The sequence below is a fragment of the Pteropus alecto genome, unplaced genomic scaffold, assembly GCF_000325575.1.
Source record: "Pteropus alecto unplaced genomic scaffold, ASM32557v1 scaffold131, whole genome shotgun sequence".
Lineage (NCBI taxonomy): Eukaryota > Metazoa > Chordata > Mammalia > Chiroptera > Pteropodidae > Pteropus > Pteropus alecto.
The window spans coordinates 12,378,068-12,403,477 of NW_006434709.1; the positions used below are offsets into that span (position 1 = coordinate 12,378,068).

General features: G+C 36.7%; 1 protein-coding gene across 9 annotated transcripts in view; it reads right to left on the reverse strand.

Annotated features, from left to right (window-relative positions):
* Window positions 1–25,410, reverse strand: part of CCDC85A (coiled-coil domain containing 85A) — a 171,807-nt gene that overhangs the window by 16,329 nt on the left and 130,068 nt on the right. For 8 of the 9 annotated variants that reach the window (XR_003045661.1, XM_025045155.1, XM_025045154.1 and 5 more), the window contains exon 3: window positions 21,127–21,203. The exons of the other annotated variant lie outside the window; for it this stretch is intronic. Coding sequence is in view for 7 of the 8 variants with exons in the window: in XM_025045155.1 (XP_024900923.1) it covers window positions 21,127–21,203 (77 nt within the window). In the remaining variant the exon portion in view is untranslated. The remainder of the gene's footprint in view (window positions 1–21,126; window positions 21,204–25,410) is intronic. 9 annotated transcript variants of the gene reach the window in all.

Below are 25,410 nucleotides of genomic sequence, written 5' to 3' on the forward strand. Positions count from 1 at the left end.
CAGAGGCCAAGGATGCTGCCGAATGTCTGACAATACACAGGAGAGCCTGCACAACAAAGAATTATCCAGCCCAAAATGTCAATAATGCTGAAGCTGAGAAACCCCACTTTAGAGAAAGAACTATGTTGAAAAACTGCAAAGCAAAATTTCTGGTGACAATTCCACGTCATATTTTGCATATGAGCACAAGTCGACCGGGTGATTTGGAGCTTGTGATGATTTTAAAGAAAACTCTCTAAGCTTCAGCCCTCAGGTGGTCTAAGTATAAAGACATCCACATTCCCACCCTCAAACAGGAAATTACTCTAACAAAAGGAATAGAATTTAAAATACCCAAAACATCCTACTGCAACAATGCTAGCAGAATCAGAATACAAAATGGGCTGGTACAGGGCAGTGGCCCAAAGGAGAAAGCACTCTCAGAATGGGGAGATACACACCTTATAGCACCTTGCAAATCGAGACACCAATCCCACAGAGAATAAAATTGGCAGAAGGTGCTTTGTGGAAATTATGGAAGAAAATAAAGCTTCCTTAGCAACACAACAGGTAAAGATTCTGCACTTAACTTTAAGGAGTCACACTAGGAAAAAATAAAATTGCCAGCAAGTAGAAATGAGGGCCTTGACACATGAAACAACATCCCACATGCAGATGAGAGCACCATGTGACGCGCAGAGGGAACTCAGAAAGAGAGAAATCTGGATCAGAACAATAACCATTCTCTCCTTCACTCGGGTCTAGGAGTTATAGTCTGTTTATGTGTTTGTCTTCTTAGTAGGTAGAAGACTCCCTGAGGGCATGTCTTACTTATAACAGCTTTCAATTACTAAGCTTCTATTACATGTTAGGACTCTAAATGCCATCAATTAAAAGATTATGTCCAGCTACTATGAGCTCCCACTACATGTTAATGTTAATACCTATTAAGACACTAACTGTGGGCCTGGTGCTGTTCTCAGTAACTTATACTCCATAATGACTTTTTTCTTTTTGGTTTGGGGCTTTAAAGGTCTCCTTCTGTGTTTTCATCATGAGGCTCTGGGCTGCAAGGAGATCCAGGAGATCCGGGGAGGGCTGGGATGATTGGAATGGCCCAGGGCTCTCGGGAGGATCAGAAGAGAAGTGTGTTAATATTAATAACTGATACAGAAGAACTGGTGTACACCAGCTGAACATCAGCTCTGTGCTCAGTTTTCTCCACTCTAGGCATAGAACTATGGCTGTGACAGTTAAAGTCTGCATCTATAATGATATCGCAAAGATTTTGAGACTTGGGATTTTGCAAATTAGCCTAAGGAATTTGTTGCGAATTTCTGACAGCTCACTGGATTACTATATGAGTCATGCTATAAATGAAACACAATAGGGTTCCAGCTAAATACAGTTATCTTATCAAGAGAAGAGTTTAGATTCCTGTGCTTTCTTTTGGGGTTTGGGTTCTAGTGATGCTTTTCTTGTTCCACACCAGTGTGATCCAGGATGTTACTCTCTTGATTCTGGTTCCTTACACATTTATATTCATATTCATATTTTCCCTCATCTTGGAATACATTTGTAAAATATTTGCTTCACTCTTGACTCTGATGAAAAAGTCATGATCATGTGAATTACTATTCATTGTTTAACAGATAGGTGTAATTACCTTGACCACTCACCTTTAGGTGAGCTGAGAAGACTCTTTCATAGCTCAGTTTTAAGCCATATCATATTTTACAGTAATATTTCATATATCAAAGAGTCCCTCGAGGTCACTGCCCTTGACTTATCTCTGTGATCATGATGACTAGCACTCTATTTGCACAGATTAACAATATACCAATGGATGATCAAAATTTATGTGTAAGATTGTGGCTTTTCCTCTCAGAAATAGTTGTGTAAATGCTTTACTTGTGTGTCTGTGTACTTGGTAATTAGTAGGTATTTATCTATTTGTTAAGTAACTAAAGTACACTTCTAGGGCACTAAAAAGGCCTGAAATAAGTGAAACTGTCATTTTTGTGGTGATCCATATTTGGCAAGTCTATACACTTTAAGCACAGACTAAATTCCCACTGTTTTTTTCTCTCAGTCAATTGCTATTATTCAAGCAAAATAAATCTATCCTGAAAATCTTAAATCACTTCTATTTCTAAAGCTACAGTGAAGCTCAAACATGTTAAAACTGAAACAATCACTGGGGATGGTTAGCAGAACAAAAGTAGAAATAGGCTTTATTACTGAGGCATCCAAAGTATACACTGATTCCCATCAAAATCATTATGTAATACCAAACATTAAGTGGTGAAAATAAAAAATCATCGAAAAGGATAGTATTCTCAGCTTAAGTGTAGGCCAATCTATAAGTATCCAGATTTTCCCACCTAAAGAAACCAGAAGGTAATATTTATTCACACTCTTCATTTACTATGCCAAATAATGTCTAAGATTATAGTCTGGAGTCACAGTAGAGGTGGTAAGGAGCTTCAATTCAGAGAACCTGAATTTTAGACAGTCGTCTTGTTCAGGGAAACAGAAATAGTCCAGAAGGACATGAACCTAGAATGTGAGGGACAGAGTAACAGAAGTGAGGCTGACATGGAAAGCAGGGGTCAGATCACAGAGACTCTTCTACACCATATGAAGGATTCGAAATTTATTCTCTGCTGAGACATGAGCTGTGACAAGTAACAATAGATCACTCTAGTAATGTGGAAAATGATTTGGGTGGGACAAGACTGGCTGGGATGAAGTCCAATTAGGATATTAAGAAAAAAGTGAAAGATGATTACTCACTGCCTACACTGGACGATTGCAGAAGGAATAAAGATGATGATACTGATGGATTAAAAGACAGGACCCTATGAACCTCAATGTTTATTTGAATGTAGGCAATGAGGTTGAAAGAAGAACTCAGGACGACTCCTAGCCCTCTGGCTGTGTACCAGCTAAATGGCCATGTCATTAACCAGGACAGGAAATGCCAGGAAAAGGAATACATCTGACTCCATTGGATTTTAAAATCAAAGAGGTAATTAACAATGTATAAAGCCCCAAATCATCATTCTCACAGGTACCTAGACAAATGGGTTTCTTTGGACATGTAAAATAAAATATTTTACAAAATATTTAAATTGTAATAGTTTCATCATGCCATGATGAAAATATCTGATTGGACAATGTTCTTGAAAGGAAGATAATTGTGGGATACCTGTGACTCCAGGTAAAACTCAAACGCATATAAATATAGTTCTCAGAAAAAGAAAAGAATTAATATCTTGAATGGGCTAAGACAGCAAACACCCTGTATCTCTGTAGTCAGAGTGACAGCAGACGAAGAATAACAATGAAGGCCTGGTTTAAAAAAAAAAAAAAAAAAAAAGCTGTTAAACAATAGGTAGGATATGTGGATAATTAGATTTACGTACATTCTGTTTCTAGGTAATGAGTTTATATGCTTAATTCTTGTCTTTTATTAACCATACAACTCCCAGTGAGAAATACTGAAACTTATAGAAAAAAAGAATGATACATCTAAATGGCTTTCCAATTAGGTGGACATTCCATAGGAAAAGTTTACTGTATTATTGCTGAGAGGAAGGTATCTGAATGCTTCTAGGTCTTGGGCTTATAAACAAGGGGGATCCTGGGGTCATGAGTAGAACTGAGTCAGGGCGTGGAACTGCATTGCCAATGTAGACACAAAAGCAAAAAAGTCATGCTGATCAACACTACATTCGGTTTGCAGAACTGAGCCAATTAATGATTGTGTTAAATACCGTGGCCCTCCTTCAGAGCCCAATGGAAGACCTGTACAGAGCTAGAGCGCCAGGGACTAAATAGCTTTTTAAGATAAATATTTGTCGTGTTGACTAAGAAATAGTACACTGTGAGGTATTGTTTGCTGCCCTGGCTTTAGCAAAACAAAGGGTCTTCAGTTTCTTCAAGGAGTCTTCCAGTGTACAAAGCCCCTGCACAAAATGGGAAGATCATGATAAGAAAGAGGTTGACAGAGGCAGAAAGTCAGCTTCATACCAGGGCAGCTACCTTTCTAGAAGATACAAACAAGTACAGCTGGTTGTTAGACTGCAGCTCCACCCAGCCCATTTGTTGAAAGCTCTATCTTGGAGCATTCACAGTGATCTCATGCTTAAAGGTTTACAAAAACATTAGTGGACAAAATGATCTAGGCAGTGTAGCCTCTGAATACATGGTAACAATAAATTCACCAGCAGGAGAAATGAAATCTCCCATTAGTGAGAACACCATCCAAACACATGAGGAAGCATCGTGAAAGCATGAGTTCTACTTCCACAAACAACTCCTACTAGGAAGGAAAACAATAAGTTATTTAAAAACGTGTTTATTTGTGCCCTACCTAACATAAATAATTTGTGATGGAAAACAAGATTTTTGGATTCAAACTATATATGCTCATTTAAGTAAATAACATTCAAAAAGGAAATCTAGGACTCATCAGAGTTAAAAGAAAATATAAAATGACTTCGCAAAATTAGTTAACAAAATAAGTTCAGAAATCATCTGTAATTTGGAGAGATTAAAAATGTTAAATGGGCCTCTCCTTTCAGTCTGCATTGCCCTCCTTTCTCCTTCCCTAGCTTTAAATCTTAGAGTGTCTCAGGGGACATCCAGAAACCTCTTCTCTTTTGTTCTCAATATTCATTCACAGGAAATCCTAATTCAGTCCTATAGCCATGTATTCTTCCAAATTTTATCTCCAATCTTGACTTTTCCCGTGTTCCAGATGTGTGTGTGTGTATAATTAACTCTGTATGTGACATCTCCTCGGAGACGTCCAACATCTCAAATTTACCATGCAGATAGAACTTGACCCCTGTGTACCTCCTAACCTGTTCCTCCTAGTCTCCCTCATCTCAGTAAACAACACCAATAACCATGTAGTTGCTTAGATCCAACCAAGGAGTCATTCTGGAGTTTTCCCAGGGCCACCACACTGGGCTGCCATTCATTGCCTGGTCTATGTGAACAGTTGCTCCAGGGGTTGGTTGTCAATGCCCAACCTATGAAGCCATACAGGGTCACTTCTCTTTGTATTCTGTTTCTATCATACAGCACTCTCAGCTTGACTTCAAAATTCACTATGAATCCAACTCCTCTCCTGACCATCTCCTTCCTACCATTTAGTTCAGGCTACCGTCAGCCCTATTAGACTACCAAACTAGCTTCCTAATGAGTGTCCCTATGTCTATCCCCACTTCCTGCCTCTACCTTCCTGTCTCTACCCAACATTGACAGCGATCTTTTGAAAATGTTAATAGATGATATCGTACCCTTGCCCAACTCCTCCAATGGCTTTCCATCAACTCAAACCCAAATCCCAACACTTGACCATGGTTACTAGCCTGCGGGGTCTGTTGTTCCCCTCCTGTCTCTCTGACTTCATCTCTGGTTACTCTCCATCTCACTCACTGTTCCAGCCACAGTAGTCTTCTTGCTCCTGTTTTCTCAAACACGACTAGTTCATTCATTCCTACCTAAAGTTTTGTCCTTGCTTCCTGTGATGCTCTTTTCCAGCCATATTCCTTTCCTTCCTTACGGTCCCTTTAGATGTTACTTCTTCAATTCTGTACCCTGCTTCTGTTTTCTTCATAGTGATTATCACACCTGGATATGACATATTTATGTTTTTTTTTTAATCATGATTCACCTACAAAAATGTAAGCTGCATAAATTATTTATTCAAGCCTGTTTACCCATTGTCTAAAACAGTATCATTACATAAGAGACACATAAACTATCCGAGGGGTGAAATAGTGCATGAATGGCCAAGACATCCTCCAATGACCTACAGAAATCTCATTCCATATTTGTTAAGGGCTGTTTTAGTTATAATAAAGCAGTGGAAGCTGACTCATTGCTTCCCATCAAATGAAGATCCCTGTACCCATCTAATGATAATTGTCAACCTATTTCATTCCAAATAGCAAGATCACTGCTTTTGTCTAGCCTAGATTCTGGGGATAAAAGATAGAATAAAAAACTGAAATTTAGAATAGCTTTACCTCATCTCTCCAAATAAAATTTGACCACAGTTAAAGCCACAAATCAAGTGTGCCTGCTTAAGTTTTTTTATTTTTGTGAAGATTCTGGGTGAGGGATGAAAGAGTAGTAAAAGGGACAACATTTTGAGAGCATTACCCAAGTAAAGGACCTGGTTAACTTTAAAATGCACACAGCTAAAATTCTCTAAAATGCTGACTGAGAAATTCTGAAAAATGACATCATAAAGCTTTAGGAAAGGCAAATTTTAAGAATGAACTTTTTAAAAACGAATTTTTGCAATAATATCATCCTGGAAAATAATCAGTTTAACTAGAAGTAATAAGCTTTCAACACTGGCTAGAGCTGTCTTTAAAAAAAAAAAAGATCAAAAAAAAAAAAAAAAAGGTAAAAACTATTTTGCCTACTCAAGAGAAATGACCCAGAGACTAATGAGCTCCATAATCTACTCACTGCCTGACCCTCAGCAAGTCACTTGTCCTCAATGCTAAAATGCAGAGGTCTGTCAATTAGCTTCACGTGGTGGCTGTGAAGGGTGACTAATAAACCTGATTGCACAGCCCTCTGGAAATAAGTGCTATAGAGAGGCTTGATAATTGCCAGGTTGCCATCGGTCATCACCTAAGCACTAAGAATACGTCTGGCTCTTTCTTTGCTCTCTTCTACTCCTTGGCTCTTCTGACGTGAATCAGTCCTAGTGAGGATCCTTCTCACTTTCTTATAGGTCTCATCCTGATCCATGGGAAACATCCTGGAGACACAAACCATCCTTTGCTCTCCTCTGTTTCTTCCAGAGCACCTTGCATGTCCCCGATGAAGAGACACTACGTAAACAGCCAACTGAAAGCTTTTCCTCTCTTTCCTTTCCTTTCCACACACACACATACACCATAATTAAAAACCACATATTTGACAAAGAAAGACCATGAGAGAGGAGAACATTAATATGAAGGACCCAAAAAACACAGAATTCACTTCATTTTTACCAGTGATCTTCCAATTTCTCATTTGAAATGCTCTCATTTAAGGGAAAAGGATGATTGATTTCTGACCTCTTCCCAAGCTGGATATGGTTTTCCTCATTCACTGATAAATATGAATTAAAATTGCACTCGTCTGTATAGAAATTCATGTCTTTTTCCAAGCCACCAGCCATGTGGTATCTATTTTAGAGACAAGCCTGCCCCATGTTATCTTCTTAGCAATCTCTCTAAGACATGCAAGAATCGCCAAGACACAAAAGCAACATAATCAATCACTTGCTGATATACAGCTTCAGTCACCATACATGTGTCTTTCAGAAAAGTACAAATTTACTATCCGATAGTTCGACAACAATTGTCTTTCCTGTTTGGGAGGACTTGCCTTTTCAAGTTAAATGCAAGCACCTTCATCTCCAACAAATTTTCATCCCAAATGGTTTATTAGGAAAAAATCTTTGCCTCTTGCCCATCTACTCCTCTGGTTCAACCACAGCACATTTCAAAAGCCTGATAACTTAGGGCAAGTTTGGGTATGACAGGACAAAGGAACTTAAACCAATGAAAAAATAAATAACACTTATTGAGAAAAGTACTTGTATATAATAAATTCTTTATGTACAAATAAAAAATTATGTAACAATATGAAGACCAACTTAAAAAAAAAGGTAACCCAAGTAATTGGCAAATTATTTTTGTGTGGAGCAGGGATCAGTAAACAACTGCCGGAGTTAAATCCAGCCCCTTTCACCTGTTTTGTAAAAAAAAAAAAAAAGTTTTATTAGAACACGGACACATCCATTCACTTAGATGTTTTCTGTGTTGTTTTCAGCTATTCTAGTGCTACAACTGCTGACATAAATAGTTGCAACACATATACTGTTCACAAATTTGAAAATATTATCTGGTCCTTTACTAAAAAAGTGCCAACCCCTGATATAGAGGATGAAAAGGTCACTGCAGACTGGAATGGTCTGAGAAGATTCTGGAGAAGGAGGCAAGTGGCTTAAGGAGAAACTATAATTGAATCAGAAGTGATAAGTAGACAAATATTCTTTCCTGTGTAATCATTTATCTAGAGGCTAGCAATGTCCTTAAGATTGATAAAAGGATGAGATCTTCCCATGCTGAGAAGTCATCATTAGAGGGATGAAATCTCTCAGTGAATAGCAAAACAGATGGACTAGAAATTACACTGCGTTTCTTGGCTAATTCCCAGTTCAGACCCCAATGATACCTCATACACTAGAGGTTTGATTTGGGTGGTGGTGATGGTGTTTTCATTGCTATCTTGCTTCAAGAGAAACACACTCAAGACAGGTTTCAGGAGAAAAAAATCACTAAACTAGTGATAGCAGAAAATCTGGACACAGACCATGCCTCCGCACATCACTGGACATTCTCTCCCCTGTGAAACAGAGATAATCATACAGGCCAGGGTCAGACCAGGAAATCACATCAAGATAGTCTCAATGTTGGTCCAAAATCCAGTACCTCAGCTGATACTCAGGTTGTAGTTTGTGCTTGTGACAAAAATAAACTTCCAGGGTGGAATGGGTGACACAATTATCCCATCTTGTGCACTGTCTATACCCTGAGGCAGACCTAGCTGTAAGGGTTACAGATTCTTATAAATCATCCATCCTGCTGTGTCCCAAGCTATGTTTCTCATAAAGAGAAAGGTCCGTTTCAGGCTGCAACCCCATCGTGTAAAAGAAAAAACTAGCACATAAAAATAAAAGAATGGACACTGTCTTTTTCATGACCAATAGCATCTCTCCTTGGGCCCTAAAGGCTTAAGATTCTAAACAATTAAGACCAGTAGGATTGATGTATTCAAACAATTAATGTAAACGATACATCTGAAAAAGCATAATTTCATAAGGCAAAAAGTACTGAAAATCAACGTGATAACATTGAACAGTTTCTACTGGTTTAAAGACCAATTAAAGTCTTAGTTATTCCTAAATTACTATGGCATCAATTTATAGCCCCGAGAAACCACCCAGAATTGAGAGATAGCTTATATTCTCATGACTGATTCTGAAGAACTTTGTCAATATCAAGATCCTGAGCAAGGTACTTATTTTAAGTGAAAAACATTGGAGGGGCAGCTTACAGCTCTCATGCCCATCTTGATTTCATTCTCAAGTGCCAAAGGTGCAATATAACTGGTTTCTCTAACCAAGAGAATCCTCTTCAAAAAAATGAGCAGCCACATGAGCCACCTTTTTCACAAGTGACTGTTTAGAGGGTCCAGTCTTAAACAGACCTCTCCAAAGTCCTTTTAAGTTAGCAAAGAACCTGAACTGCCATCACTATCTTAACATTTGCAGGACTTGTTTCTGGTTAAGGTAGCACGTATTAAAATAGGAGTGGTTGGGGACAGGGACTGGACAGTGAATGAGGCTGGTCCCACACAAAACAATCAAATTCGAAATGCAATGCTGCTAAAGCCCCCTTTGTCTAAAACTCTTTGTCAGAAAGATGTTATCCAAGTTCTAAGCATAGCTTCTGTTAACTTTTGGCATTCAGTACAAGCTTGGCACCCAAAAGGACAAAGACCCAGCATTCCCACGCAATTATTTGTGACCATATTTACTGGAATTTTGATTTATTTCTGAGTGTGTATTTTATATTTTTCTTTTATTAGATTTCTGTAGTAATAGATGTTAAATTACATAGCATATGAAAATGTTTAAATAAAAATATTCTTTCTTTTTGACGTGAAGACACACCTGCCTTCGGTGTCGAAACAGCTGATATATCTTGGCTATTAAAAAGCCTCCTTTCTTAGAGCCAGCTTTTATAAAAGTCCAGGATGGCTTCCATCTGGTCCCGGGTTTATTATTTGTTATCTGTCAAACATTAGAACTTCTGCCTCACATGTTGTTCTGTTGCAAATGAGAGGCATTTTAGGGGAAGAAAAGAGTACCAAATTCTTTTATTTGCTATAATACATTTGAGCCAGATTTACATTTCTTCTGTGATCAATTATGTGTCTGTATTCAATCTGTTTTCTAATATAACTTCTAAGAGCAACAGCTAGGTGAATAAAATGACCAAAGTAATTAGTCCAAGAGTTATAAGTAGGTTGGCTGCCTCCTTATTGTGTTTTATTTTTCTCTTTAAAAAAAATAATTCAAAAGTTGCTTCTGTCCATTAACTTATATTATGGAAGTTCCAAAAATCTCAAAGAAGATAAAAATTCTGAAAGAGGGCTTTGATCATTTGTGTGCCTCAGCTGGGCACTTCTGAAATCACAAGTATCTCAGGGACTGAGAAGTTTGAGAAGCTCTCCCAAAGGAAAGAATCTGACCAGGTAAATACACTGGAATCAAGGATAATTGAAGTACTTTTAAAAGGGAGGAACCATCTCTGAATGGATTGTCCCTTTATTAATAGTAACTCTTCCTTCCCACCTCCATTTCTGGGCTTAACACAGAACCCTGTTGTAAGGAATACTTTCTCTATAGGCTTTGGGCCTGAAGCAAGGTAGCACCCAAGCAGGAGTGGTGATTTTCTCTGCCCACAGAAGGTTGGGAGCCATGGAGAATGGCCAGACATCACTATAGCAGCCAGTCAACAGCCCAAGTCAGGACCACACTTCAGGAAAACCTATATACTTGAGGAAGAAGCAGCTCCCAAAGGTAGGCTCATGGGAGCTAAGAGAACTGATTCCATCCCTGTGACACCGATCTCCACGCGAGTGGCCTGAGTAAACACATCCATTACTTTAGGTAATGCAACATTTAAAAGTGTTCATGGTTTGTTTTTTAAAATACTCTCCTCTACTTATTAATATAGGAACTACTCTGTAGAATTTCTAGAGTAAAACTCAAAAATAAACTTCTACTAAGGATGATTTACCTGTAGCCACCAAAGGCCCATGAGTCATAAAACAAGGCAAAGTCTGTGTTTCACAGGCTCTCTTCTTCCTAGTGCTTCTCTACACCTGCTTTAATTAGCTTCGAATGTTAACATACTACCAGGTTATACAGCCTTGAGGGCACACATTTTAAAAGATACTACAGAAAAGCTCTACATAAACTATAAAAGTGACACCGATCACTGTCTCACAGTATATGTCCTACAATTTCTCTTTCATTCTTGATGTCAACAAGAACATATAAAGAAAGGCCCAGTCTACTTCTTGCTGGCTGTTATTTCAGATGCTTTAGTCTACGGAATGAATCCAATGAATCAGATATCCTTTGAAAAATATGTTTTCTTCCTCTGGACATTGTTTCTTCTATGTATCACAAGTAAAGCTGACTTCGATTTATATGCAGGGAGGGACTCTTATTCTGTCAAGTCACAGTACAAAAAACTAATGTATGCTATCTCATGTCTTTTTTTTTCCCCACAGTAATTTATTTTGGCTATCTCAGTATGGAATTCCTGAAATATATGTTACATTTTAAAATAAAGAATACACGTTGTTTTGGTATAAATTAGAAGTAAATAAAAATTAATTTTCTAACATTTCCTATATTATTTTTCTCTTTTGTCACAGTTTAAAAAATTCTCTGTGAAATGTCATGTCTCCATTTATTACATAAAACCTTTTGAAATAGTTTTACGTGTGATTTTAAGAGTTTTTACAAGAGTTTATATACTCAGGAGAGAATATCCTAAGTTCAGGTGAGCTTTAACTATGATTTATATCAACTTTTAAAAGGCATTTCCTTCTCAAATAATGGCACCTAATAAATAACACTGTATTTTCTAAAAGTTATAAGACTTCACACTTTTGGGCTCTCTTTGAAATATTGTGTTTACAAACCAGATTTAAAGTGAAGCTCCAGGATGCCTGTAGGATATCACAGAAACTACAACAAAGCAAAGAGCGTCCTGCTCACAGGGTAGTGAGGATCTTCCATGCACACCTCCTATGGGCTCTCTACCCCTGGACAGAACTGACTCAATCTTCACTGGATCTCTCTATTTGTTCTTTGGTAAAGACACCTCATTCTGGGACCTGGTAACTTTGCATGAATATGAGACATGGACACAAACCTTCATTTATCCTTGGGCTCAGAATATTCAGGGCTGGAAGGAACCACACTTAATAATAAAGGAACAGAAGACTTTGCACCTCACCAGAGAGAAACCCAAAGGACTTATCATGCTCATCTTATTTTTAAATAAGTATATTGTAAGGAAAACTAGTGCCTTTATGTTCGTTATACATAATTTAATATAATGAATAAAAATACATTTAGGGGACTGCATATTAACTGTCAAAATACCCATAAGTTAACATTGCTCAGACTAGTATGTGAGTCTCACTATATGTGTATTTGATGTGAAGATTCTCAAAGATACACACTCACGACTGTATGTTACTTAAATAAATTTAATAGCTATCTGATGAAATTTTATTAACTTTAGACTCCAATGAGATGGAATAACCCACAATGACATAAGTCAGCACCTGTAAATACAAAACCCAGTGTTGTGTAAAGTTGTAGTTTTAAGGAATTTTATATCAAAACAAAAATGGGTATGCCTATTTTGTGTGCCCATGTCACATAAACCTACTTTTTCTGGATAGAGTCATGTTTGCAAAACTGAGTAGAACTTTCCACATCCCCTAGCACAATTGTCTTTTTCAAGGTCAAGGCATATGAGGCTCACAGAGTTTAGAGGTATTATCCAGGACCGACAGCAATTAGACCAACACATTGTTCTTGTTATCCTCGTTCAGGGTTCGTGCTAACATTCACAGTACCTCCTTTAATCACTTGATTACTTGATTACAAAGTCACTGCTATGTCTCAGATTTCCAAAGTGATTCAGTTATATTTTGCTTATTTTTCACATAATGATAGCTTTTTCAATATAATTAGTAAAGTCTTAAGTCACTTGGAAATTTATTTAAAGTGTCTTATTTTGTCACAGAATATAATTGTCTCTATTACATTGATTATAGTATATTTATATTTAGACAATATAAATACTGCCTATATTAAATTTATATTTGTCTACTTTGTATTTAGAGGATATAGGTAACTACCAACTATCAAGAGGCACTAACTTTAATTTTTATGTGTTGTAAATATGTTTACTTTGCTCAGGCTACAGCAAAGAAACTAGAAGTGCTTTTAAATGAAATATGCCTAAACCACACTGTAGGAAAAGTATGAACCAGAAAGAGGACAGCATGGTTTAGATGCCTCTTTTACATCAGTCATAGAGGTAGTGACCTCCAGCAGGAAAGGAAGAGAAAATAAGACTGTGCTCAAACAGGAACCTCAGCATCTAAGCTTCTGCTTTTCTGATATCCAAATTTCAATAGAATTTGCATTAATTCCCAAATCAAACACTGCACTATATTTTCCACCACATTCTGTGAGCCTGTTTCCTTACCCTATTAGAAACAGAAAGACTATTTCATCTGTAACTTTAACTTTGACTTTGGATTTTTTTTTTAGAAAAGCAAAAGAAGAGTAGAAAATCACTTGACAAGGCAACATTAATTTCTCTTATAGTTCCATCTCAGATTTCCCCAAATATTCCTCCACATTGCTTCTTATTCATATATCTATGATTCTAGCAAATATTATTACACAGCAAAACTTGATGCTGAGAGAGCGTCATAATTTTTTGCGACAAATTCTGCCAAGGACAGGTAACAAAAATGCTATTTTTATTGCAATTACAAATAAAAAAGTTTAATATGCCCTAGTGATAGATTAACATGCCACTGGAGGTATTAAAAAGGCAATGCTGTTAAATATGAATTATTGATACTATAGCCCTTAATAACTGAATACTTTTTAAATTTAATAATTCTATTAATAAGCTAAATAAGTGGCATACCTATTATTTTCTGCTATATTCCTATTTTGCCTATTTTTCTCATTAGAATGGATATTTCTAATCACATATCGGATATTCTCAAACAAGAACCCTCCAGCATGAGATCACAGAAGAATGTTGTAAATCTCACTTTGAGAATCTTCCATGTTGCCTTAGACATTTTTCCTATGAATTTTAGTCTCTCCGATATTTTCTCTGATGGCCTTTAGCTTTCCCTTAATCCAGTCTCCGTTTATTTAGGTTCTCCAGCATGACTTTTTCCCCATAAATTTATTTTCCATATCTGTCTCTTATTCCAATACACCCACACCACTTGTGTAGCTCCCATCTGTCCTCTGAAAACTCTATTGAACTATATATAAAAGGTTTTTTTTCTTTAATTATGTAAATCATGGTGATTTAGAGAAAATGGTAATCCACAAGCACTATTCCTCTGGTGGAGTCAATTTTTTCCCAACTGTGACTTCAGCAGCAACCAACCCTTAATGGATTTAACTTTTTTCTCCTATCAGTAGTATCCAGATTCTACTCGGGTTGTGTAACATGGAGTTGCTATCCATGAAAAATAAATTTTTGCACAAATTACCCCTCAGGAGGACCAGAATGGTAATTTCCATGCAAATAACAATTGAAGAATACTACAATGTGCTTTAAGCATCCTGCAAAGCATTATTCTGTGCCTGCTTTTTGTGCAATAGTTAATAACATTTTTTTTTTTTTTTGGAGCAATTCAGACTCTATAAGAGCCATATATTTATGGCCCTATAAGACAAAAATGACTTGCAAAATATAAAGTTAGGAAATGTGACAAGGAGAAAGAGTAACAGCCACAAATAAACATCTCCACAGCAAAAAAGAAAAGCACAGGAAGGAAATCTATGTGGAGAGAGAACCCCCCGGTCTGTCTTCCCCACACAGTGGTAACCTGCAGTGAGCACACAGGTGAGGGAGCTTTTTAGAGATGTGACACTGGACCTGGGCTGTGTTGCCATGGAAGTGAGAAGCTCGATTTTTTAGCTCCCGTGCACCCCACCTCAGCACTTTTGGCAATAGTGACAGGTTCTTTTCCTTTGTTGAGAAACTGCTCTGGAAATGGCCCTGTCTCTTTCCCAATGCACTGGAAGACTGCATTGTGAGGCCACATTATAACCAAATTACACAAGAGGGAGATTTTTCATTCCCATTCCTAAAATTAGACCCTTATCTGTGTGCTAACACAAGAGAAATAGAAACATTTGCTGAAAGGGGCCCACTCAGTGGTGTTCCAGGCTGTCATGGCTCTCAAACCCGTCTGCTGCATCCACAGTACAGGGGCAGGCATGTGAACGAGGCAGGTCAGAGATCCTTTACGGATTCTGAAAATGTCTCTAAAATGTTGATCTCAAGAGGTGGGTGGTTTGTTTCAGAGAGGGTCTCCAGGGCACAAAGGAGATACACAGTGCTTTCCAAACAGGTGCCAGAGCACTGGGTGAAGGGAACAGATTTCCCAGTACGGCTTTTAACAAATGTACTTAACTGACTTTGGCATCTCAGCAAACTGCACGTTTCATGTCTTAAGTCCTCTAATGATGCAAAATCCAAAGTCAACACAATAGGTGAGAATAGTTTTAAAAATCAGTTTTTATGTCATCTTTCTGTCTGAACAGTGACTAATGTCTTCAAAGGGTAATCATCAGGTATTCTGTATCACCTACTTTATTTTCTAGTTCAATAGACTTTATTGCAGCTATAGTACATAAACATATTGGCTAGGTCTGAATTAAAAATCCTGTGACAGGAGGAACAAAGGAATAGGAGCCCAGCCTAGAGACCACCCAAAGAACACCCTATTGGTAATTAGAAAATTCCTCCTGCATCCCCAGAGACAAAGGAAAGGGGGGTCATAATCTTAGCTAGCCTAATCCAGCTATAGACCCCTGCACAGGAAGTACTACCCTAATATGCCTATGACTTTAAGCTTCATTATAATACTGTGTTTATGCTGGAAGTTCATGAATCTAATTATAACAGACTGAATTCTGGGTAAGCACATGCACATTAGGCAAAGAATTACATAGCAGCCAAGTGTTAATCAAAATGGCCTCACTTGCTAATCACCTAAGAACGCCTTTGGAACCACCCATCATGGCCCTAAATATAAGGTAGACCTTTCCCTCACCCGGGGTTACATCTCTCCATCTTCCCTGGCTGTAATCCGTACCCCTCCCCCTCCAGGGGTAAGTATCCTTATTTCCACGTGGTTAGCCAGTTTTAGGTTTGACCTGTCTTCTACTTCACAATGTGCTTTTAATAAACGAGTATCTCTTATAGTCACTGAGTTGTAATTCATTTCCTCATCAGTGATAAGGACCTAGAGCTGTGTGTGTTATCAGAACTCCAATCACTCCAAAGGTAAGATAACCATCAAGAAAAGGACAATGGAATGAGATCTAAGCAAGGTTTTTGATACCAAATTTCATAGGCATATAGCTTGAAAACTACTACTGTAACTATTCTTTCCCGTACTCATTCTCTCCAGCTCACTCTGAACGGAAAGGCTCTCTCTCATTACATTCTGTTAAGTATGAATTTTTCATGCAGATGTGGGTATACATTTGTACAATAAAACTTTGATTCTGAAGTATTTTTAAAATGTGTCAGAGAGAAGACTCTACAAAATGCATTTTTTCATTAGTGATAGATACCACAGCTCTAAAAAAAAAAAAAAAAAAGACTATTTCCCTTAAAGTAGAAATAGAATAAATGTCTAAGAAATCTTAGATGGCTAAGCAGATCCAATGTTAATTTTTAAGATGTGCGAATGAAAGAATTGACAATAAGATAAAAATAGATTTATTAGCCTAATGACACTGAATTGCATGAATGGTATGAAGTGATTAAAGGAGGCACTGTATGTATGCTAGAAAGAACATTGAATATGCCTACATTAGCTATATGGCCAGAACTATACTCCCAACCTCTGTGACCCTTATATTCCTTTACTAAATGAGGGTGTTGTCCAATGTGACATGTAAACTTTGGAAATCAGACTCTTTATCTACATAAAGTTTATATGTAAATGTATACATGAAATAGGTATGTTTCTTTTCAATTTGATATAAAATTCCTTACAACAAAATTTCACACAATATTGGGTCTTATTTCATAAATGCCTACTTATGTCATTGTGAATGACTATCATCATTGGATTTAAAAATTAATAAATTTAATAGCTAGCTGCTACGTTTAAGTAACACGATCTTCATTAGGGTTCATGCCACATTAAATATGTACATAATGGAGCTGACAGACCAGTCTGAGCAGTTTTAGCATTGCATGTGTTATGAGAGGTTAGATGCAATCCTTTGAAATATTTTTACACGTAACCTGTAAAAAGTGTTCACATTATGTGTTCAAGAAAGAATACCCTAAGTTCAGGTGATCTTAAATGATCATTTGTACCAACTTTCAAAAAAGTATTTTCGACATTCGCTCACATCACATATTGAGGGATTTCCTTCTTGTTTAAGGCTAATATTCCATTGTATGTATATATCATATTTTCTTTACCCATTCATCTGTTGATAGACATTTAGGTTGCTTTCACACCTTGGCTATTGTGAATACTGCTACAGTGAACATGAGTGTGCAGCTATCTCTTTGAGAGCCTGATTTTAATTCTTTTTGTATAAATATCCAAAAGATCGCTGTATCACAGGGTAACATTATGCCAAGTGAAATAAGCCAGTAACAAAAAGATGACCACCACACAATTCCACTTATATGAGGTATCTAAAATAGTCAATCTCATAGAAGAATAGTATAGTGACTGCGAGGGGCTGCGGGGAAGGGAGAGATGGGAGTTGATAATCAATGTATAAAATTTCAGTTATGCAAGATGAATAAGTTGTAGAGATCTGATGTACAACATACCTATAAATAACAATACTGTATTGTACACTTAAAAATATGTTAAGAGGATAGATCTCTTGTTGTCTATCAAAAAAAAATTTTAAGGCATTTTCTTTCCAAATAATACCTTGCAATAATACTACATTTTCTGAAAATAATGAGACTGTTCTAACTTTAGGGCACCTTTGATTACTGTGTTCACAAACTAGATTTAAAATACAGCTCAGTGATCCTCGTGGGATACTGGAGAGACCATGGCAAAGCAAAGAGCTCTGTGTTCACTGGGTGATGATGACCCACCATGGTCTATACTGGTGGTCCATCCACACTTCCCGTGGGCTCCTCTTTACCACTGGATAGAACCAATCTAATCTTCACTGCATTTTTCTATCAATTCTTAAATAAAAAACTGGGACTTGGTAACTTTGCATGAGTATAAGACTGGACCCAAGCTTTATTTACACTTAGACCTACAAAATGTAAAAGTTGTTGGAGACCTTGTCATTTACAAATTAAGAAACTGAAGCCTTTGTACCAAACCAGAGAGAAATCCAGAAGCACATTATCTTTAAATATGTATTGCTATGGCAAAGGTGTGACTTTCTGTTCATTATGTACAATTTTACATAAAGAATAAATATGAGCATTAAAAAAGATTTCGTCCTCCAGGAAAATGTTTTACATAATTAATCTAAACACTAAACTATACAAAAAACCTGACCATAGCCACAAAAGATATCTGTATACTTGGAATTCCAATTGCCAAGTATATTCTTATTCCCGTTTATCCAAAGATAAGTGGACATATTTTTAAAAACTTGGGAGTAAAAAAAGAATGCCTTCTAATCAAGGCCCAGCAAACTAGCTCTTACAATCGAACACTGTGGGTTCAGATATTAAGCCTAATTTATGCAGAGATGTCAGCTTATGTCATTGAACTGACCTTGCAAATCAGCTAATATTGTATAGTTAGAAGTCATTTCTGCAGAGAAATCTCATAATTATTTGTAATAGTCCCAGTAACAGCTAAGAAGTAGCTGCATATCCTTTGTGTCATCTCAGCCTTCCACAACGAGTCCCTTCACGTGATTCTGACTATGTTCATTTCAGTTGTGCTTATACAAGTAATTGTAATTGGTGGTTCTATCATATTTTAGCTGTAAATGAAGGCATTACTATCAGATACAGAAATTAAACACAAATATTGTTTTTGGACTGAGATAGATCTATTGTATTCTTTGAATATACCCAATAGCACATTTCATTCAAACAATGAATTTTCTTTGCATTAGAGTAATTTGGACACGTACATAACTGTTTAATTCTAAAACGTTTTTCATTTTAACATCTCTGAAATCAGCAAGAATGAAACAGAATAACTGACATCTTTTTTCTTTCTTAATGGTACATATGGTCATTGCGCATCCCATATCAGTAACATCTTAGATTCAATAAAACTTGATCTTTCCTAGCCATTTCTTATGGAAAAAAAAAAAAACAACAACAATCTTCTTTGATAGAAAATAGCGATGCATTTAGAAACATATGTTTGAACACTTTACCTTGAAAAGTTTTTAATTCTCTTCTACTCTCCACTATGCAAGGACTATATTTAAATATACACATACATCAAGTATAGTTGAGGACCCTTCTGATTTCCCTTCAAGAACTGACACTCACAGATTTTGAAAAATCAATCTAGTAATCATTTTCACATTTGTGCCTCTTTTTCAATAAGATAGCATATATGCTAGCATTAGCATGTCAGTGTTGATATGAGCCTAAATTCCCACTCAGAGGAAAACTAGGAAACAGCTTTTTTTCTCTTGCTTTTTTTTATATTCACAGTTGCCTCAGAGATGGTATAACTATATATAATGTTCACAATATATTTTATATTTTTGGAACAGAGAAGAAATTAGATGGTTTCAGTCAAGGGTTCTAGCACAGTCATACTGTAAATCCAATATAAAAGGAAAACTGGCGAAGAAAATTTTAAAATGAAAAGTAGAGAAAAGCAAAAACTCTACCAGAGTAGTATATTTCATGGTACAAATAATCCCTTCAGTCATCATGAGTTTTAACATATATATATATAAAACTATATATATAGTTTGAGAAGGAAAATAAGTAGATTCATTTTATTCCATCTCGTGATTTCTAGCCAGATGGCTGGCCAGTGGAGAAAGAGAAAGGCATTCTCACATACAATACCTAATAGCCCAAATCGTCACTAATAAGCAAAGGTAGTTTAAAAACAAAACAAGATTAAAAAGACCTAAAATATCTTTCTAAAGCATATTTGCACTCAAGTTTATATATCTTCTCCTGCACTAAAACCAGTCTTTCTGTTTTCATTCAAACTACTGCTTACTGGCTGTTTGAGGTCTAATTTTCCCTTAGTCACTTATGAAATAGAAATAATCACCAAAATGTGGATAGGACATTAGTGACTAAATGCTTAGAAAGCTCCTTTGTATAAAATATTAAAATACATTACTGTTTATCTGCCTCTAAAGGAAACCAACCTAGAATCAGATTTGTCCAACTCCTCAACAAAACATTTCCCAAGAACTATCACCTCAAAAGACCAACATCATCTCACCAAGAAATTAACCCACGAAAATAATTTTATAATAAAATAGATAGCAAGGTATTAAATCCTAGGGGAAAAAAATATCACTTTACATTCACCAGGGGAAAGAAATGAAGTCCCAAAGTAAGAGCTATCAATTTCTGTCATCATTTCATTGCACTGAAAGAGTTCAATTATATCACAAAGAATTTTAGAAAGTAGTAATTTAATTAAAATATGAAATCTTCAAACTACCTACAGATTTCCCTAGCTCATAAATTAGCCACTTCTCGATTTAAATATGAGACCTTTCCAAGCCCGATCCCATCTGATCACGGAAGCTAAGCAGGGTTGGGCCTGGTTAGTACTTGGATGGGAGACCACCTAGGAAGACCAGGTGCTATAGGCGTAAAAATTAAGGGGTTGTAAGCTGACAAGGTCCTTGCAATCTGTGAGGTCAACTAAGGGTTGCCTCGCCTAAAAATAAAAATAAAAAATAAAATACATAAATGAGACCTTTCTCTATATTCACCAAGTACATGCATGATATATACAAGTAGTACTACCAAAGTACTTTCTACTTCTCAGATTCTCCCTTCTTCCTTCCAAAGTTATTTTACATTCTTATTTCAGACATCTGCATCCTTTCATATCACACTTAAGAATCTGGATAATATGATGGCCATTATGGAAAGTAATCACAGTCCACATTGATGAATGGCTATTTACAAAATGATTTCTATCATTTAAAGGAGAAAATGTAATTGAGACTTCAAATAAAATGCTATAACTTAAACGACACTGACTAGCTATGAGCTTCTGGAAGTCACCCACCTGGGGCAGCACGCGATTCTCTTCCTCCAGCTGTCTTACTCTTGCCTCCAGCTGCCTAACATAGGACAAGGTTGATTCTAAAATTAAAAAGAAAGAACTCACATTATACACACAGGTCTTGTTTGGTGCACTGTCAGGAAATCTATGGCTTGATTTATTTAAATCATGTAGTGACTACTTATACTGTTATTTAAAAGAAGAAGAAAAAAAACCTTTCTCCCTAGAAAAATAATAACAGGAGCCATGGAAACTACAAATGGTTTGAACGACTGTACAATGTTAACGAGAATTAGAGAAATCAACAGGCGGTGACATTGCAGACTTACACACCCTGCAGCCCTCAGAATGTTAGCCATCTTGAAGACAGTTATTTCTTTTCTACTTATTTTGTGTATTTTGAGCTTTCAATAAGTGTCCCACACATAAGACATTTTTATAATGTTGATTATAACCAAAATAAATTACAAGATCATATTAAAAATAGAAAAAAATATTTCAATTATCCAGCTCCCTTCATTTACCCAATAAATATTTCGGGTCTGAAGAGCAATGTTTGTTCTTGTCACAAATCTACAGATATTAAGACATAATTCAGAGAATGACTATGACAGGCTAAAGAATTAGAGTTGGGCTGAATTTTGACTTCGATTTTGGCTGTGCATGACAGAGACCCGAGTTTTCCCAAAATCTCTATATAAACTAGGGCAGACTTGAAATTGATTGTTATTTTGATTTCTTCACAAGCTCAAGTGTGTGCTGAAAACTCAGAATCAGCATCATGCTTAGTTTTTGTTCCCCAGTGAAACTGAAGTTTATATCTTTACATCGGGAAAGGGTCACACGTGGAGCAAAGTGGAGTTTCATTTTACAGTCTGACAGTAATTCTTTTTCATTAAAGCAAAAATATTCAAGCACATCATAAGCAACGTGGCTGCAATTCATTCATTACCCAAGAACAGACATATTTCAGGCATAGAGGAATGTATATGACCATAGCATCCACAGTATATTTCCATAGTTAATATTAAAGCAGCAGATCCTGCTCCATGCACATTCAGTTCCAGAAACACAAAAGAGCAAGAGACAAGATGGCAGTGCATTTAAGAAGTAAGTGTTTGGAGCCCATGACAACCTGAAGTTAGGATGAATATGGATGCAAATTCATACCTTGATCTGAAATTTATCACGGAAACGCTATAATTTTATATTTTAATTGATCATATGCACTCGATTCCATTTTTGTGACCTCCAAAGCAACATTTTTGTAAAATACATAAGGGACTTCAGTCACTAATTCAAAAATGTAACCACTAAGCTCATCCCTGACCAGTTGACAGCATACCTGTTTTCACAAATGTTTGCAGAGTCCCCATCACTGACATTAATATAACCACCCACTGATCTCACAACAGTGGAGAAGACAGTTTCGAGCATTCCTTATACAAGATAGAAACACAAGGTAAAGGAAACTGAAGACATTTGCTAGAAATATGTTCTCATTTCCTAGTTCAACGAAATGCTAAGAGTTTGTTTTATGGACTCTTCCAAATGGGGGAAAAAAGTATAAGGCATAAATGAATAACAAATTTATTGATTTCATGAATCTGCTTTACTCTAGCAAATGAATAAGTGATTTGCAGATCATCAAAATGTGAATGCAGATTGCCTGATTTACCGTTTTGAAAGCCCCACTCTCTCTATTCTAAAAAAAACAACCACTTGATAAGGGCTATCCAAGTGAAAAGTTGCTCAGAAATACTCTATTTAAATCATGAACAAACACATTCTTTTCTCCTTTGTCCGTAATTTGCATCTTATCTTGATTGTCCCTATACTGCACTCTCCCTGAGGCTGTAATATTTAAGGTAGTTGAAATGACTCTATACAGAGTGATTCAAGTAACTTTTGAAAACTGCCACTGAATGAATTTTAATTCAGTAACTATCTTCAGTCACTTTAATCTATTTCTCTTTTTAAAAATCTTTGCAGTTTGTATATTTAATGTGATGGTTTCACTAAGTTTTTACTTATATTTCAAAAGTTATGCCATGTCAGTTCCAAAAAAAGGGAGTATTCCTAAATTTAGAAAACATTTCTTTCTCCAATTTTTAATGTCAAATTACAATAAATAAAGTTCAAATCTTCATTTCAAAGCATTCATTGCAAATACAGGCAGAGACAGGAAAAGCTGAGGAATATTTTAGACAGGTAAAATAATGAAAAAAAAATAGCTTTACAGTGAAGGCAAAACTAAGAGTTTTGAGGTCATTCATTCAACAAATATTGTGTCACTGATTTGTGTGAGGAACTGCTCTAGGGTTGAGATGAAAAGATGACCAGTTATTGCAAGTCTTAGGTTTCTCAGAGTACAAATTCTGTTCCTATGCCCATGTGCTCAGTTTTAGAACGTCCTACTGTTCCAGGCTCAGTCCTGAGTCTCTGTTGCAGTTATTACAAATGAAGGAATAGAACAAAGAAAAAAACTCCTGGTGGGGTGGGGAGAGAGGAAGAATAGCTGATCTGCATACATAAGTAAGAGAACTCAGGCTGCTAGTTATTTTATTCCCCAAGAAACTGATCGCATAATCCTTTAATGAGAGTGGAGTAGGCAGACATTTTCCTAGAATATACTACAAGATCATCACTGGGTCCCCAAGTCCCTATATGAAGAGCCACTGAAGAAACCAACTAATCCTTCAACCATGATGTGAGAGAAAAACAAATATCTGTGTTATTGATTCCTTAGGATGTCAATGTTTGTTACTGCACCATAGGCTAGCCAAGTCTGACTGTGAGTATACAGCCAATAACAGGAGAGAAAATATGTAAATATTTTAAAGTAAACTATAATAGGATAAAGTGTAAGGAACTCTATGCTTTTAAAATATTCACATCACAATCCATATCCCGGTCCTTGGTGACCATAAGAAAAAACTGATAAAATCTTGTGTGCAAGAAAGAATGGGAGCCCCTCGCGTGTTGGAACACATTCAGCCATGACCTCTACAACCCTTTCCCCATGCTGCTGCTTCCCTTTCTTCCTTCTTCAAGGGACCTCCAGAGTGGTGTCAACTATACAGTAAACTGGTCTTCTGTTGCGTCTAGGGAATGCAGAGGACAAGTGCCCATTGACCTAAGAAGAATGTCTGACAAAAACGGGCATTCTCTCTGTTATAAAGTGATACATGTGCACTCACACACACAACTGCGTTGGACTGTGCTATATTTTGAACCGATCATCATTACGTTTTATACCAGTGGCTGACAGGTGTTAAAACTGAGATTTCAGAAAGTCATTTTGGCTTTCAGAACTCTGAGAACAGGCTTCCAAAAGAGCATCAAGGCTCCCCTCCAAAAAGAAGCCACATTCTCTGCTATACTCTACATAGATATACAGTGTACTAAAAAAGGACTCTCCCTTTTAGAAGCATATAACCAGTTGTGGGGAGAAGCGGCAAAAATAAACAATAAGGCAATATGAAATTCAGTGCTAAATCATGTGAAAGAGCAATACAGAAAGAGATCATACCACCCATAGTTCTTATGAAGGAGTAACTTAAGCTTAATGGATCAAAAGCAGTTTGACAGGCCAGAGAGAAGTGAGTGGAGCCACAGGATGGACAAGGGCCAGATGTCAGGAATAATCTTGTAAACAGGGAAGAGAGGAAAAAAATCACAAGAGGGAAGAGAAAGGAACATATTGGGAAACAGAAGGAAAGGCCAAGTTGCTTTCCACAATCAAAGATCTGAAAACACAACATCAAAACATAGTTATGCAGGTGGTGAGTTGCTTCTAACCTCCCCAAAGGTATTTTATTTCTCCTTCCACCATGGGAAACCTACAGACATCTACACATTAGAAAAGCAGTGTTAAACAATACCAATGTGAAAATCGTACGAGATTCTCAGGATGTTCTCTGGGTAAATCTTGGGCCTATTTTCAAAGCAGAAACCATCTCTCTCCATGTACCTCACTTTTCTTTGGCCTTACATGTAAAAGGCCACAGCACCTCTTGTAGTAAAACAAGTGTAAGAAATGGTCATAATTCCACGGAATTCACATCTAAATAATACCAATTTTAGAACTGGCATGCACCTTACAGATTTCCCAATTCGACCTGTCCCCAACCCCTAACTCATTTGGCAAATGAGAGAATAAGGCCAAAAAGGGAGTGACCTTGGACTAACACTAGCGATTTGCCAAATATATTCAAAAGATTTTATTTCATTGCTAGGGCATCACAGTTGATTCTTATCTTGGATCTACTAATCATTAATGTGTCA